This window comes from Loxodonta africana, chromosome 11 (genome assembly GCF_030014295.1).
Source record: "Loxodonta africana isolate mLoxAfr1 chromosome 11, mLoxAfr1.hap2, whole genome shotgun sequence".
NCBI classification, from domain to species: domain Eukaryota; kingdom Metazoa; phylum Chordata; class Mammalia; order Proboscidea; family Elephantidae; genus Loxodonta; species Loxodonta africana.
The window spans coordinates 57876447-57890075 of record NC_087352.1 but is presented as its reverse complement, the minus strand read 5'-3'; the positions used below and the strand labels follow the sequence as shown (position 1 = coordinate 57890075).

The window sequence follows — 13629 nt, the reverse complement described above, 5'->3', positions numbered from 1 at the left end:
GCTCCTCAACCATTGGAAGATTGAGGACAAGGACCTTCTTCTAGAGCTGACAGAGAAAGAAAACCTTCCCCTGGAGCTGATGCCCTGAGTTCGGACTTTTAGCCTACTTTACTGTGAGGAAATAAATTTCTCTTTGTTAAAGCCATCCACCTGTCGTATTTCTGTTATGGCAGCACTAGACAACTAAGGCATTCCCTTTTAAGTATTTAAGCAGACTTTAAAGGAAAAAAGAACCACAAGGTAAACTGAATATTTAATACATTTATGAAAATAAAAGGAATGCAAAGATTAGAATTTTATAATATACATTAGACATTTATGCAAAAAGACATTTCACTTTTCAAAGACGTTTCCCTATTTCTCTCTCTTTCTATCCTCCTCAGAGCAAGAAAGTGATTACTACTCTCATCAATAAGCTGCGTACAGGCCAGTAATTCTATCTTTGTGTTTCAAGTCATTATCGGCTCCAAAAAATGCTATTCTTCATTTCCCTCCCCAGCTTCACAGTAAAACTGTACTCCATCCAAATGAGATGAGCCCAAAGAACTGAGAGCAAACAGCAATCAAATCCACATGAATGAAAGCTAGTGGCCCAAGGATTTTAACTACTGATTCGGTGACAGAGTATCTACTAGCATAAACCTTCTACTTATTCATATTATTAAAACTGCAATATTAAAAATGAAAGCTACTTCAATGAAAAAGGAACTCAGGAATGAAGTCATTAAGTGTTAACTAAATACCTTTTAAATATAAATACTATGTATTTCCTGATTAGTATCAGGTAAACATCTAAACTATCCTGAATTCTGGTTTCAGAGAAAAAAGGTCAGAGACACTTATAAAGGTGCTTCATATTATCAGGTCCATTTTTAAAACAATACATATGCAGCCTCAGCAGCTACTCTTTTTTTTTTCTCCTCTGGAAAAACTGCTTTAGTCTTTCTTTTTATCCGAGATTTCTGTTGGTCCTTTCGTTGGTAATCCATTTATGTCTGCACCCTAAAATGAAAAACCATTTTAGGAATAATTATAATAAAAAGACACTAATATGACACATTCTCTTTAAAAACTTCAGAATGAAACAACTTCACTTCCAGAAATGTGCTGTTGCTGTTGTTTGCTGCCATCAAGTTCACCCTTCCCCACTCCCTACCCCATTCATAGCAACCCCATGCACAATGGAATGAAATCGTGCCCAGTCCTGCACCATCCCCACACTTAGTTACATGCTGGATCTTCGTGATCCATATGGATGGAAGTAGAACACCAGGCCTTTCTTCGTAGTATGTCTTAGCCTGGAAACTCTGGTGAAACCTGTTCAGCCCCACAGCAACATGCAACCTCTACTGATGGATGAGTGGTGGCTGTGCTTGAGGAACTCAAACCTGGTCTCACACATGGACGGTGAGAATTTTACCACTAAACCACTACTGCCTCTTCCAAAAATGTGCAGAATGGGTAAATTAGGATGGCTGGTGTAATACACTCAATTTAACAACCACAAATGCTAAAGACAACAGAGATGTCTAAACACCTGTTTCAAAAAAGAGCTTCTTTTTGCTAAAAAAAAGTGCAATCCTTCCAATTAAAACTGTCACCAAAAGTTATCAAACACTGAACCTAGTATCATCTCCTCATCCACTAGCTGTCATCACTACTCTCACCAGCTAGAAAATACTGGCTATCACCTTGGGTATAAGTAGCAATTAGTTAAAACCAAAGATTAACTACTTAAAAGCAAAACCAAACCTCCTGTGGTAAAAAAAAAGAAAGAAATTAAGACATACTCTTGAAGAAGCTTTTCATTCCAAAACACTGCCTTTCCAAAAGGGTAAGAAGTCAAGTGTTTTACCCGATTTGTACTACCCTTATTGAAAACATTTTCATGTTTTTACCTTATGGTCTCCTTTGCCTTTATTTTGATCACTGGATTCTTGTACAGCTTTTCTAGGCCATACACGACTAACAAAAGGGGAAACCAGAGGGTATATGTATGGCTCCAGGAATTTTTTGTAGACCCAGAGGAGAATTGGAATGACGATACATGGAATACACACCATCGTCCCAGGCTTGAGCTCCTATGCTGCTAATTTAAGTAGAGAAAAAACAAATTAGTTCATCACAAATTAATGATTAAAAGAAATTACCTAGAATACGTGAAAGGACTGATAGGTTAAAAGGTCTATTAACTACACTGAAGTAAAGACTTAAAACACACTTTTAGCTAAAAACAGGTGTCTATTAAAAACGCTATCTGCAAGGTCAAGGAATAAGGTGGTAAGACATGAAAGAAACAGTGAGGTGCTTGCCTCTGCGTATCTCCTGTAACTGCCCACAATAAATTTGAGTAAAAACACAAGATCAGCAACATTTGCTGAATGCTAGGCACTATGTGGAAACCCTGGTAGTGTGGTGGTTAAGTGCTAATGGCTGCTAACCAAAAAGTCAGCAGTCCGAATCCACCAGGCACTCCTTGGAAACCCTGTAGGGCAGTTCTACTCTGTCCTGTAGGGTCGCTATGAGTCAGAATTGACTCGACGGCTGTGGGTTTGGTTTAGGCACTATGTTGGAGCCCTGGTGGCGCAGCTGGTAACCAAAACGTTGGCAGTTTGAATCTACCAGCCACTCCTTGGAAACCCTATGGGACAGTTCTACTCTGTCCTGTGGGGTCGTTATGAGTTGGAATTGACTTGATGGCAACAGGTTAGGTTTTTTTTTTAGGTACTATGTTAAGCTCTTTACATATATCAACTCACTAGATCCTCAAGAAACCCAATGATGTTGGATGACATTGCTATTTCCATTTACAGATAAAGAAATGGGGGCACAAAGACATTAAGGAACTTGGCACTGCATTATGACATATGATGCAATTTAGTGTGAATTCACTATCAGGCCTACTGATCATCTTCAGGGTCTGACAAAAATCAATGAACCAAATCTACAAAGCTTAGGGCAACTCCTAGAATATGGAACTCACCAATACAATACCACTTTGGAAGACCTCTAGTCTACAAATCAGCCAGTCTTTCTCAGGCAATAACTCTCCCTTGATATACTTGCTTTTTTTTTTATAAAGCAGTTATGATATACCAAGTAACAAAAAAATTCTATTTAGTATTACCATATAAATACTAAATTCTATTTAGTATTACCATATAAGTTATAAGTAAATTGTCCATTTCTAAAAACTAACACTTATAATCTCCTTGAAGGAGTCCTGGTGGCACAGTGGTTAAAGTGTTTGGCTGCTAATCCAAAGGTAGGCATTTTGAACCCACCAGCCGCTCTTTGGGAGAAAGATGTGGCAGTCTACTTCTATAAACGTTACAGCCTTGGAAACCCTATGGGGCAGTTCTACCTCGTGCTATAAGGTTGCTATGAGTTGGAATCAACTCGACAGCAACAGGTTTGGGTTTGGTTAATTTCACTGATGGTTAAAAAATCTTAGAATTTCTCAAAATCAGCAATATCCTTGAAAAATAATCAATACTAGCTCCCCAAGACTGCCTGGATTTAAAAGAACTTTTAATCCCTTAGAACAAGATGTAGGGCCTTAAAAACTAAGATGCTTCAGCGGAGTACATATGGCATTAAATTCAGAATGATAAATTTCTTATTTTCAAAATATTATAAATTCAGTAGTGTTTGCGGCAAACGAGTCAGCACCACGTTCACACTAAAGTAATTTTAAATTATTCACAATAGAATGAACAGAAGTATAGGTAATCTGATCTGTATGTAGCTTTTAAATGAATTACGAGCAATTGCTATTAACAAATAAAAATGTGAATTTACATCAAGGAATGGCCAGCTATTTTACAAGGTATACTTTGCTGAATAAAAAGATTTGTAACCAAATTACTTGAAATAGTCCCCTAGTCAAATTAATACCCAAAAAACCAAACCAAACCCAGTGCAGTTGATTCCGACTCATAGTGACCCTATAGGACAGAGTAGAACTGCCCCATAGAGTTGCCAAGGAGGGCCTGGCAGATTCAAACTGCCGACCCTTTGGTTAGCAGCCGTAACACTTAACCGCTACACTACCTGGGTTTCCAGTCAAATTAATACAATAACTTAGTAATTTACTAAAATAATTTGTTCCAGCATTTTAAAAGACATACTCTTTGATTAAAATAAGCCAAATGGTCTCAGGAGACATCTAGGTCAATAGGACTAATGACCCGTGAGAAGTGCAGCCTCTTCTAGTTTGAGACCAGAAGAACTAGACGGTGCCCCATTACCATTAGTGACTGTTCTGACAGCGGACAAAATAGGAGGTCCCAGACAGAAAAGTATAGAACAAAACTCAAATTCCTAAAAAAGGCCAGGCTTACTGGACCTGTAAGAAACTAGAGAAACCCTCAAGACTATTGTCCTAAGATACTCTTTGAAAGCCACTCCTGGTGGTTACCTTTCAGCCAAATAACAGGCTGGCTTATAAAATAAATAATATTACCTGTGAATACTTTGCTCCCTTAAATAATCAACTATATGAGACCAAACAGTCAACATTCACCGTAGAGCCAAGATGAGAAGCTGAGGGGAAAGGTAGCTAAATTAATGGAAAGAGAACAAAAAGAATGGAAATAATGAGAATGTTGACAAATGTGAAAAATGTAACCAATGTCATGGAACAAGCTGTATAAAAATTGTCAAATGGGAACCTAATTGGCTATGTAAACTTTCACCTAAAGCACAATTAAAAAAAAAAAAAGCCGAATAGTGAGTCTTTTTCAAGGAATCATTATTTTTTAGCTAAAAACATTTAGAATTTCAGTTGAAGAGACGTAAGAGGTGATCTGGTTTAGGTCTTGCACCCTTTTACAGCACCATGAATCCATGGGGGACACAAAGGCTAAGCACGGATTACTAATCAAAAGGTTGGCGGTTCAAACCCAGCCACAGGCACCTTAGAGGTAAGGTCTGGCAATCTGATTCCAAAAGGTCACAGCCATTGAAAACCCTGTGGAGTAAGGTCCCTGGGTGGCACATAGGGTATGCACTCAGCTGGTAACTGAAAATGCTAATTATTTATGCCATAATTAAGGCTTTTATAAAACTTTTTAGTGCTCTTCAAAATGAAGCAACTTGTACCTTTAGTTAATCCTCATAATGATTCTCCAGGGACATTTTACTTTATAAACTCGGAAACTGGTTTAGAGAGATCTAGAAGGTAGCTAGGACAGATTGGTTATGACTGTACTACTCGCCCAAACGCCAGTTCTTGAATGTTACAACAAAGCGAGCAACATAATTGAAACTGCTGGAGGAGAGGAATCTTCTCTCATTCGACTTAGCCTAAAACAACAATGGACTAGACAGGAAAATAGACGAAAGCCACCTCCCTTTAAGTAACCCAGTTCAACATATCATTTTACGGGAGACAAATGAAGAGCAGGGACAGTTAAGAGAAAAAGAGCTAATGGTGAAGACAAAAGAGGAGAGAAATAAGGGCAACAGGCAAGACAGAGGCCTAACTGCGTGAATGGGGAAGGCGACCAAGGTAAGGAGCGCCGACTGGGGCGGGCGCCCATCAGCAGTCTCTAGTGGCCATCACAGCTTCCATCGCTAGCTGAGAGAGATCACTCAGCTATTTAACATGAACTGCCCTAGGCGAAATTTTCCCGTAGTCAGGCCTCTGAATAGAAAGCCAGGGAAGAGGGAAGAAAACGGAAAACAAAAGAAAAGGGGAGGCAGAATGGAGGCAACTAGGGTGGGTGGGCAGAAAAGGGCCGAGGTTCGGAGGGCGAAGCTAGGTGTTCGCCGGAGCCCGAGGGCAGAAGCGAGCCCGCGCACCGGGCTGGGGCCCGACGGCCCGGGAGGAACGCCGAAGCCAGGACCTCCCGCCCGGACCCCCAGCCCCAGCCTGACCCACTCCAGCCCCGCTCACCCGCGACCACGACGCCAAGTGGAAATGTCCGCACTTCCGGAAGGAGGGACACCGCGGCAGCGGAGCCAATGAGCGCCTCAGAGGGGTCGACAAAGGTGCGCCTGCGTCAGCGGGAGGACGTCATGGCGACGCCCAAGAGGGGCCTGAGTTTCCGGCGCGACGGCTTAAGAGCCCGGGACCCTTACTCTTTTAGCGCTCCCAAAAACACTTGACTTTCTGTCTGGAATACTAGAAGGAAGTGCAAAATACTAGAGAAGAACGCTGTGGCAGCTCAACCATTCACAGGTGTTATTCGTCTTGCATTTAGCCAGGATTTTTTCAGACTCAGGTTTGGTTAAGCTACAGCCAGGTTAAAGGGTCTTGAAGATGAGGGAAATGGGTATTATAATAAACTTTAAACTGGGGTTAACTATTAGTTTAAAAGGTAACAAGTAACTATTTGTATCAGTTGAAACTCAGTAGAATGGCTATAACAAATTTTGACCAAAATGTGGAGAAATGGGAGCTCTCATCCTCTGCTGGTGGTCATAAAAAATAGTACTGCCTTGGAAGTTTGGCAGTTCCTGCCTGTAAAGGTCACCACTTGACTCAAGGATTCCACTCCTGGGCATATACACCCAATACCCCATTGCCGTCTGAGTTGATCCCAAATCTTAACGACCCTAGAGGACAAAGTAGAACTGCCCCACGGGTTTCCAGGAGCAGCTGGTGGATTCCAACTGCCGACCCTTTTGTTAACAGCCATAGCCCTGAACCACCGTGCCACCGGGTATACAAAAATAAAAACTGCCCAGACAAAAACTAGCTTTTAGTAAGTCAAAATTGAAAACTACCCAAACTGTCATCAACTTAAGCAATGAACATGGCATAGCCATACAATGGAAACTTATCCTACAATAAAAGTACCAGGAGACTTGTAAATGCTATGTAAATTAAACTCAATAGAGTTGTTAAACAGCACAGAATCCATGCTTTTCCAATTCTGACATGATTAGAAACTTTGATCTATTTTTTGGTAACCAGAAATTATTTATACTAATAAAGACAACCAACATTCTTTTACTTTAATTTGTATTTTATTTTAAGCTGAATTTACTCTCGAGCCATAAGTTTTTGTTTCTTCAGCTTCTTCTGGGATATCTGGGGGAAGAAAAATAAGACTAATTGAAGTTTTCTCATTATTGGCATATTTAGATCAACACTTGACATTCAAGAGGACATAAGAAAGTTCCCATCAGGAAATTGCTGGATTATTTTCAGAAGTAAATGAGTTAAGTGATTCCCAGTAAATGAACACATTAAAGTTGGAAATTCCAACTGGCATCCCAGTTGAAAAAGAGAGATGGATCCCAGATTCTTCCTTCCAATACTGACTAGGAGAGCAGCTCAATGCTCTTCAGAGTTTATGCTAAGGACTGGATACAGAAAGCCCAGCTATTAGGGGCCTGAAATAACTCAGTGGCATCACAAATGGAGGATAATATCCAAGTGATAGAATCAACAGAACTTAAATTGATCAGACATGAAGAAATGTCTAAAATCATTTCCAGGTTCTTGGCTTAAAAAGGACTCTGATCATTTGCTGAAATCAAATTAATTGCTTTTTCGGGGTGTGGGTTAAGTCCCATTTTTAAACACACTGTGTTTGAAACACTGTGAACATCTAGGCAGGGCCAGCAAAAGATGTGATGCATTGACTGCTACAAATTTATTGGACACTGTTAAGTCAACAAATGAGACCCACAAAAGCCACAGACAGACAGGTGAATGAAGTTGCTCAGAATTGTTTTCTTTCATGGTTATTCCAAAGGTGTCCTAAGATAGTCATCACAGCAACCATCAATCTTCCTAGTATACACAATTCAAACAGAGCAACTAAGTAATTTACCTTTTTCTTCTGTGCAACCTCCTCTTCTGGTTTAGGAACAATCTGTTCCTTTTCGGTAAGGATCATCTCAATGTGGCAAGGGGAGCTCATATATGGGTTAATTCGACCATGAGCTCTGTAAGTACGGCGGCGCATCTTGGGGGCTTTGTTCACCTGGATGTGCTCAATGACCAGAGAATCTACATCTAAACCCTAGGAAGGAACGGTGCAGAGAGAACAAAACAAAATCAGCTGATCTGATCATCTTTAAACAAACACCACAAACTCAATCACTGAAAAACACCAATTCCGAATCCTGCCACCAAATCCCTGCCTTCATCATTTCCAAAAGGCAATATAAGAATTCAAATAGCGTGACAGTTCAGTGTGTGCTTTCACTGTTACTCTAAGGGTCCTTCAACACACTACTAGATATTGTTATGGGAAGTTAATGATCAAGAAGTCCATCCACATGTAAACGTTTTCCTAACTTTCTTTTGTAATCCTATATACATTTACCACTTTTATTTAAAAGTATCCCACAAAGGTTCATGAACCACCATAGTACCACAAAGGCCCATGGCACAGAAACACTTATGAACCCTTGGTGAAATACTTCCAGTGTAAAAGACAGGAGAAATCTTTCCCCAGGCCTGGGGTTAAGGGATAGGCTTGAAGAGACCCCAGACCACTCTACGTGAAATCTAATTACTAAAAGAACAAAACAATTGAGAAATAAACCTGGACAACAGCAGTATTATTCAAGCTGCACGCACACAGTTATGTTAATAGTTTGGTTACCTTAAGTTCAGCATTACTCTCTGCATTTTTAAGCATGTGGAGCAAAAATTCAGCACTCTTTTTGGGCCACCGTCCCTGTGTCCAACCCCACTGCTTGGCCTGAAAAGAAAATGAAGGGAGACAATTAACCACTTTCTCCAATTTAAACTAATACCATGCCCAAGATGAATTATGTTACCCAACAAGGTTGCTCAGAATATTTTTTTTTTCATGGTTAATCCAAAGGTGTCCTAAGATTGTCATCACTGCAACCAGGAAAGACCTTAGCCATTCTTATACCACACAATCGCTTTTCTTTATGAGTACTATGAGCAATTTGTCTTTTAGAATGGCAACTAAGAATTCTTACCTGGGCACATCTACCAACTCCACCATTATAGCGCCGGAACGGCACACACTGCTTCTGCAAAGTGACATCTTTCAGATACTTGGTGGCTTTTCTGATATGCATACCCTTGATGGCCTGGGCAGTTTCTCGGGTGTTCTGTTTAAAAAAAGAAAAATATAAACTGTCAGTTAATAATTCAAGACATTCCTGGTCAACACGGTTGGAGAGTCCAAATTCCCCTTCTATTCTTGCAAAGTGAGGAATACAGTGCTGGTGGGGCTGGAGGCTGACTCATCAGTTTGAAGACAGTGAAGATATAAATGCTTTAATTCCATCATCTTGTAAATACAGGTAGTCCCTGACTTACAATGGGGTTCAGTTTTCGACATAAGCCAAATATCTCATTTCTAAAAAGTTCCCATAATTACTGCCTTTATCAGTATCTTTATAAATCTGGCAGTGTTTTGAACAGTAAGTCATTAAAACTGAAGCTCTGAGAATGAGAACATCACATTACATGCTGCAACCTATTACCAATGGTACGATGTTAAAAACAAATAAAAAATATGGACAGTTTTAAGTGCAGTCCATTGTAATACATGGAATACATATAAGTAGAGGACTACCTGTATAGTTATGTGCACCATCTTGTTCTACAAATTACTTTCTCAAGTCGCTGTCTGGTAGTTCTACTCAATTCCACGATTTTAAATCAGTGTATTCATTATATTCTCATGACCAGAATCCAAAACGATGATGGCTGTTCAGAATGTACTAATTTTCACGGCAAATTCAAAGGTGTCCTAAAAAAGTCATCACTGCAGCTACCTTTTTAAAATGGTAAGCATTACACACTGAAACACAGAGAACCCTTTTAGAACCTGACTCACATACCTTAAAATGGACCCGAAGATTTGAACCTCTTGATTTGCATGCTAAAAAATAAGAAGTTTTGGTTAATTTGGTTGACTCATCGTTTCTCACCGTTAAATTAGAAATTTAATGTCCTGTTCACTTACATTTTGTGGGGTTTTCTGGGTCAAGTGAGTAGCGAACCATTTTGCAAGATCACCTGGAATGGAGAGCACAGCACAATCCTATCAAATACATTTACAGAAACTACGGCAGTATAATCATCACAACCTATCAACAGCTGCTCAGAGTGTAACTGTTTTCATGATTTATCCAAAGGTGTCCTAAGAAATGACATCATCGCAGCCATTCTGTTCACCACCCAGGGCTTTCCTCACCCTTGGATTTACTTGTGGCGAAAGCAGTGCTGACACAGAATTAGTGACAAGGACGTCATCATCCCTTCTTTCTTATCCTTTGGAAAAAGATATAGCCTGTTTCAATTTAAACCTTTACCTTGTAGACGTAAAACGCCTTCTTGACACATCCTTCAAAGCAGACATGTACTACAACCCATTACATTCTCCATCCCTACAAAAAGGGATCCTTTCTCAAAAGACAAGTAATGAAGTCTTTTCTAGAACGCGGTTTTTCAAAGGAGAAACGCTTAGACCCGACTTTATCCCCAAAACTCTCTGTCGTACTGCCCACCACTCACCGGGAGATACTGCACCTCCGGCGCTGGAGGCGGCACGGCCCCCCGTCTCCACTCGTGCGGAGAAGACCCGCCGCCACCATTCCCACCCATCATGCCCCTCTGAGGCCGCAGATGCCTGGACGGCCTTAGCGCTCGAAGTCGGGCGCTCCGCCGGGTCCCCGTGCACGGGAACCACCACGTCCAGGGAGAAGTCAGTAGCTTAGGGGGTTCTCCTCCAAGTGGTCTCGAGGACGGTGGCGCCGAGGCCAGGATGGCTGCGATGACCGGAGGATTGTGCACCAGAAGCTCTACACAGAACAGACACTCACCTCAGGCCGCTTACGGGAAAAGGAAGAGCGGTGAGTCCTGGGAGAATTCATGACAATCAACCCCTCGCGAGATTTCCAGCCCTAAAACGAGATTTAAAAAGGGAGGAGAGAAGAGGAGCAAGGGAACGTAGAATGTGTTTTAAGAGGATCTGAAAACGTATTGCCTCTTTAGAGACTGTCTCAAAATTCTCCCTTTCTTGTATCGGGAAAGGCCAATCAATTAAGAACTAGTTGGTAGTTGTAGGGCTGGGCCGCGTATTATTTATTATTAGATGTATATTAGGTAATATTATAAATTAACTAGAGATTTTATTTGTTCATCAGTATTCGTTAACTTTAATTATGTGATCACATACCTCTGAGAGATGGTTTGTACACAAGCATTCTGAGTACAAAATTTTGTGTGGACGTAGGTTTTCATTTATTTTGTGTAGATACCTAGGAGTGGGACTGCCTGGTTATATAGTAAGTTTATGTTAAGCATTTCAAGAAACAGCCACAACGTTTTCCAAAGTGAACATACCGTTTGCCATTCCCACCAGCAAAGTATGAGGGGTTTTTTCCTTCACTTTTTTAAAATTTATTTTTATTGTGCTTTAGGTGTATAGGGTCATTATGAGTCACATTCGACTCTGTGGCAACAGGTTTGGTTTGGAAACCCTGGTGGAGTAGTGGTTAAGCGTTGGGTTGCTAATCAAAAGGTTGGCAGTCTGAATCCACCAGGCACTCCTTGGAAACCCTATGAGGCAGTTCTTCTCTGCCTTATAGGGTTGCTATAAGTTGGAATCTACTAGACAGCAACAGGTTTGGTTTTTTTGGTTTTAGGTGAAGGTTTACGAAGCAAATTAGTTTCTCATTAAACAATTAATACACATATTATTTTGTGACATTGGTTGCCAACCCTGTGATGTGTCAACACTCTTCCCTTCGCAACCTTGGGTTCCCCATTTCCATTTGCCCAGCTTTCCTGTCCCCTTCTGCCTTCTTGTCCTTGTCCCTGGGCCGGTGTGCCCATTTAGTCTCGAATACGTGGTTGAGCTACCTGTATTATTGTTTGTTTTTTGGGCTGGTCTAATCTTTTGCTAAAGGGTAAACCTCAGGAGTGACTTCAGTACTGAGTCAAAAGGGTGTCCAGGGGCCATACTCTCAGGGTTCCTCCAGTCTCTGTCAGACCAGTAAGTCTGGTCTTTTTTTTTTGTGAGTTTGAATTTTGTTCTACATTTTCTGTAGTTCTATCTGGGACCTTCTATTGTGATTCCTGTCAGTGTAGTTGGAGGTGGTAACTGGGCACCATCTAGCTGTGCTGGACTCAGTCTGGTAGAGGCTGTGGTACTTGTCCTCAACTAGTCCGTTGGACTAATCTTTCCTTCGTGTCTTTGGTTTTTTCCATTCTCCCTTGCTCCAGCCAGGGGAGGTCCAATGGAGTATCTTAGCCGCTCACAAGCTTTACCAAAGTAGAATGTAAAACATTTTCTTTATAAACTGTTTTTATTCAGCCTCTAAGGGAGTTTGGATGTATCTATGAAACTTCTAGAAACCCTGGTGGCATAGTCATTAAGAGCTATGGCTGCTAACCAAAAGGTCGGCAGTTTGAATCCACCAGGCACTCCTTGGAAACTCTATGGGGCAGTTCTACTCTGTCCTATAGGGTCTCTGAGTTGGAATCGACTCGACGGCAATGGGTTTGGTTTTGATTTTTTTTAATGAAGCTTCTATGACTTTGCCTTGATCATGTTGTGCTGATTTACCTCTGTATTGTGTACTGTCTTATCTTTCACCGAGTGCTCCAGTTTTGCCGCGGCCTCGTTAGCAGTGTATTGTCTGTCTTCTTTATTGCAGCCATTATAGTGGATTTAAATTGTATGTCATTGTGGTTTCAATTTGCATTTCCCACAAGTTTAATGAGATTGAACATGTTTTCATATGTTTATTTAATATTCATGTATCTTTCTGAAGTATCTGTTCAAATCTTTTGGTTATATTTTAATCGGGTTGTCTGTTTTCTTAGTATTGAGTTTTAGGAGTTATTTATACATTTTGGGTTCAAATTCTTTAAGGGATTCACAAAAATTTTCTCCTGGCTCTGGCTTGTCTTTTTATCTTCTTAATAATGTCCTTGAAATAAAAAAGTTTTAATTTTTGATGAAATTCAATTTATTAATTTTTTTATTTTTATGAATTGTGAATTTGGTATAGTATCTAACAATTTTTTACCTATCCCAGGTGAAGATTGTTTTTGCTATGCTTACTTTTAGAAGATTTATAATTTTAGTTCTTACATTTATGTTGGGTTAATTTTTTTTAAATAATGTTTTAGCAAGTTTTTGGTGAAAGTGTACACAGCAAGTTAGGTTTCCATTTGATAATTTCCCCACAAATTGTTCAGTGACATTAGTTACATTTATCACAATCTGTCAACATTCTCTCTCTCTGCCCGCCCCCCTCCCTTTTTTGGAACTGTTTCTACATGTGCAATTTAGTGATACTGTTACCAATTGCCAATACAACACAAAGGGTCCTTGTCTTTTCCAGAGTAAGAATACAGGTGAAAGACAAACTTTATCTTCAGCAAGCTTTATTTTGCTTAAGTCAAGCAAAAAGAGCCTAAGCCTCTCCAAAAGACTGACTCGAAAAGGGAAGCAAGGCTAGGGCCTATATGGGTTTGGTAGAGACAATAGAGTAATGAATATTTAGTGGGCTTCTTTCAAGGGGCGGGTACTTCTCAGAATGGCAGTGTATGCTAATTAGGTGTGCATGTATCTGGAATCTAAGATGGAACTTGCTGATATTCAAGATGGAGTCTTCTCGGCAGCCCTTGGCATCACTTATTATGGGATATAGCGCAAGCACACTTGA

General features: G+C 40.3%; 2 protein-coding genes and 4 non-coding genes across 7 annotated transcripts; all 6 read right to left on the bottom strand.

Annotated features, from left to right (window-relative positions):
• Positions 1 to 245: 245 nt before the first annotated feature.
• C11H18orf32 (chromosome 11 C18orf32 homolog) lies at positions 246 to 6012 on the bottom strand. Of its 2 annotated transcripts, none has more exons than XM_003406302.4 (3): positions 5900 to 6012; positions 1899 to 2089; positions 246 to 1002 (listed from the first exon to the last, which is right to left on the bottom strand). In XM_003406302.4, exons 2-3 carry the CDS (start codon positions 2061 to 2063, stop codon positions 937 to 939), a joined length of 231 nt encoding a protein of 76 aa, XP_003406350.1. In that variant the 5' UTR covers positions 2064 to 2089; positions 5900 to 6012; the 3' UTR covers positions 246 to 936. The 2 variants fall into 2 exon arrangements, with proteins under 2 accessions (XP_003406350.1, XP_023399563.1); XM_023543795.2 differs by having other exon boundaries at positions 1899 to 2086; positions 5900 to 5990.
• Positions 6013 to 6952: 940 nt separating this feature from the next.
• On the bottom strand, positions 6953 to 10396 carry RPL17 (ribosomal protein L17). Its single transcript, XM_003406301.4, has 6 exons — positions 9915 to 10396; positions 9790 to 9830; positions 8917 to 9051; positions 8568 to 8666; positions 7788 to 7979; positions 6953 to 7039 (listed from the first exon to the last, which is right to left on the bottom strand). The coding sequence occupies exons 1-6, from the start codon at positions 9952 to 9954 to the stop codon at positions 6992 to 6994; spliced, it is 555 nt and encodes a 184-aa protein (XP_003406349.1). The 5' UTR covers positions 9955 to 10396; the 3' UTR covers positions 6953 to 6991.
• LOC111749675 (small nucleolar RNA SNORD58) lies at positions 7672 to 7735 on the bottom strand. The gene has a single exon (XR_002784872.2). It is a non-coding gene; the product is annotated as a small nucleolar RNA SNORD58 (small nucleolar RNA).
• LOC111749674 (small nucleolar RNA SNORD58) lies at positions 8754 to 8818 on the bottom strand. The gene has a single exon (XR_002784871.1). It is a non-coding gene; the product is annotated as a small nucleolar RNA SNORD58 (small nucleolar RNA).
• LOC111749677 (small nucleolar RNA SNORD58) lies at positions 9655 to 9719 on the bottom strand. Its single transcript, XR_002784874.1, has one exon. It is a non-coding gene; the product is annotated as a small nucleolar RNA SNORD58 (small nucleolar RNA).
• On the bottom strand, positions 10048 to 10113 carry LOC111749676 (small nucleolar RNA SNORD58). The gene has a single exon (XR_002784873.1). It is a non-coding gene; the product is annotated as a small nucleolar RNA SNORD58 (small nucleolar RNA).
• Positions 10397 to 13629: the final 3233 nt, after the last annotated feature.

Excerpts from the sequence above, each read along its gene's own strand:
- RPL17 (XM_003406301.4), bottom strand. The coding sequence starts at position 9,954 with ATGGTTCGCTACTCACTTGACCCAGAAAACCCCACAAAAT. Across the intron at positions 9,052-9,789 it reads ATCTTCGGGTCCATTTTAAG|AACACCCGAGAAACTGCCCA; the intron begins GTATGTGAGTCA and ends TTTTTTAAACAG. Across the intron at positions 8,667-8,916 it reads GAGTTGGTAGATGTGCCCAG|GCCAAGCAGTGGGGTTGGAC; the intron begins GTAAGAATTCTT and ends TTTTCTTTTCAG.
- C11H18orf32 (XM_003406302.4), bottom strand. The coding sequence starts at position 2,063 with ATGGTGTGTATTCCATGTATCGTCATTCCAATTCTCCTCTGGGTCTAC. Across the intron at positions 1,003-1,898 it reads AAGGCAAAGGAGACCATAAG|GGTGCAGACATAAATGGATT; the intron begins GTAAAAACATGA and ends TTTTCATTTTAG.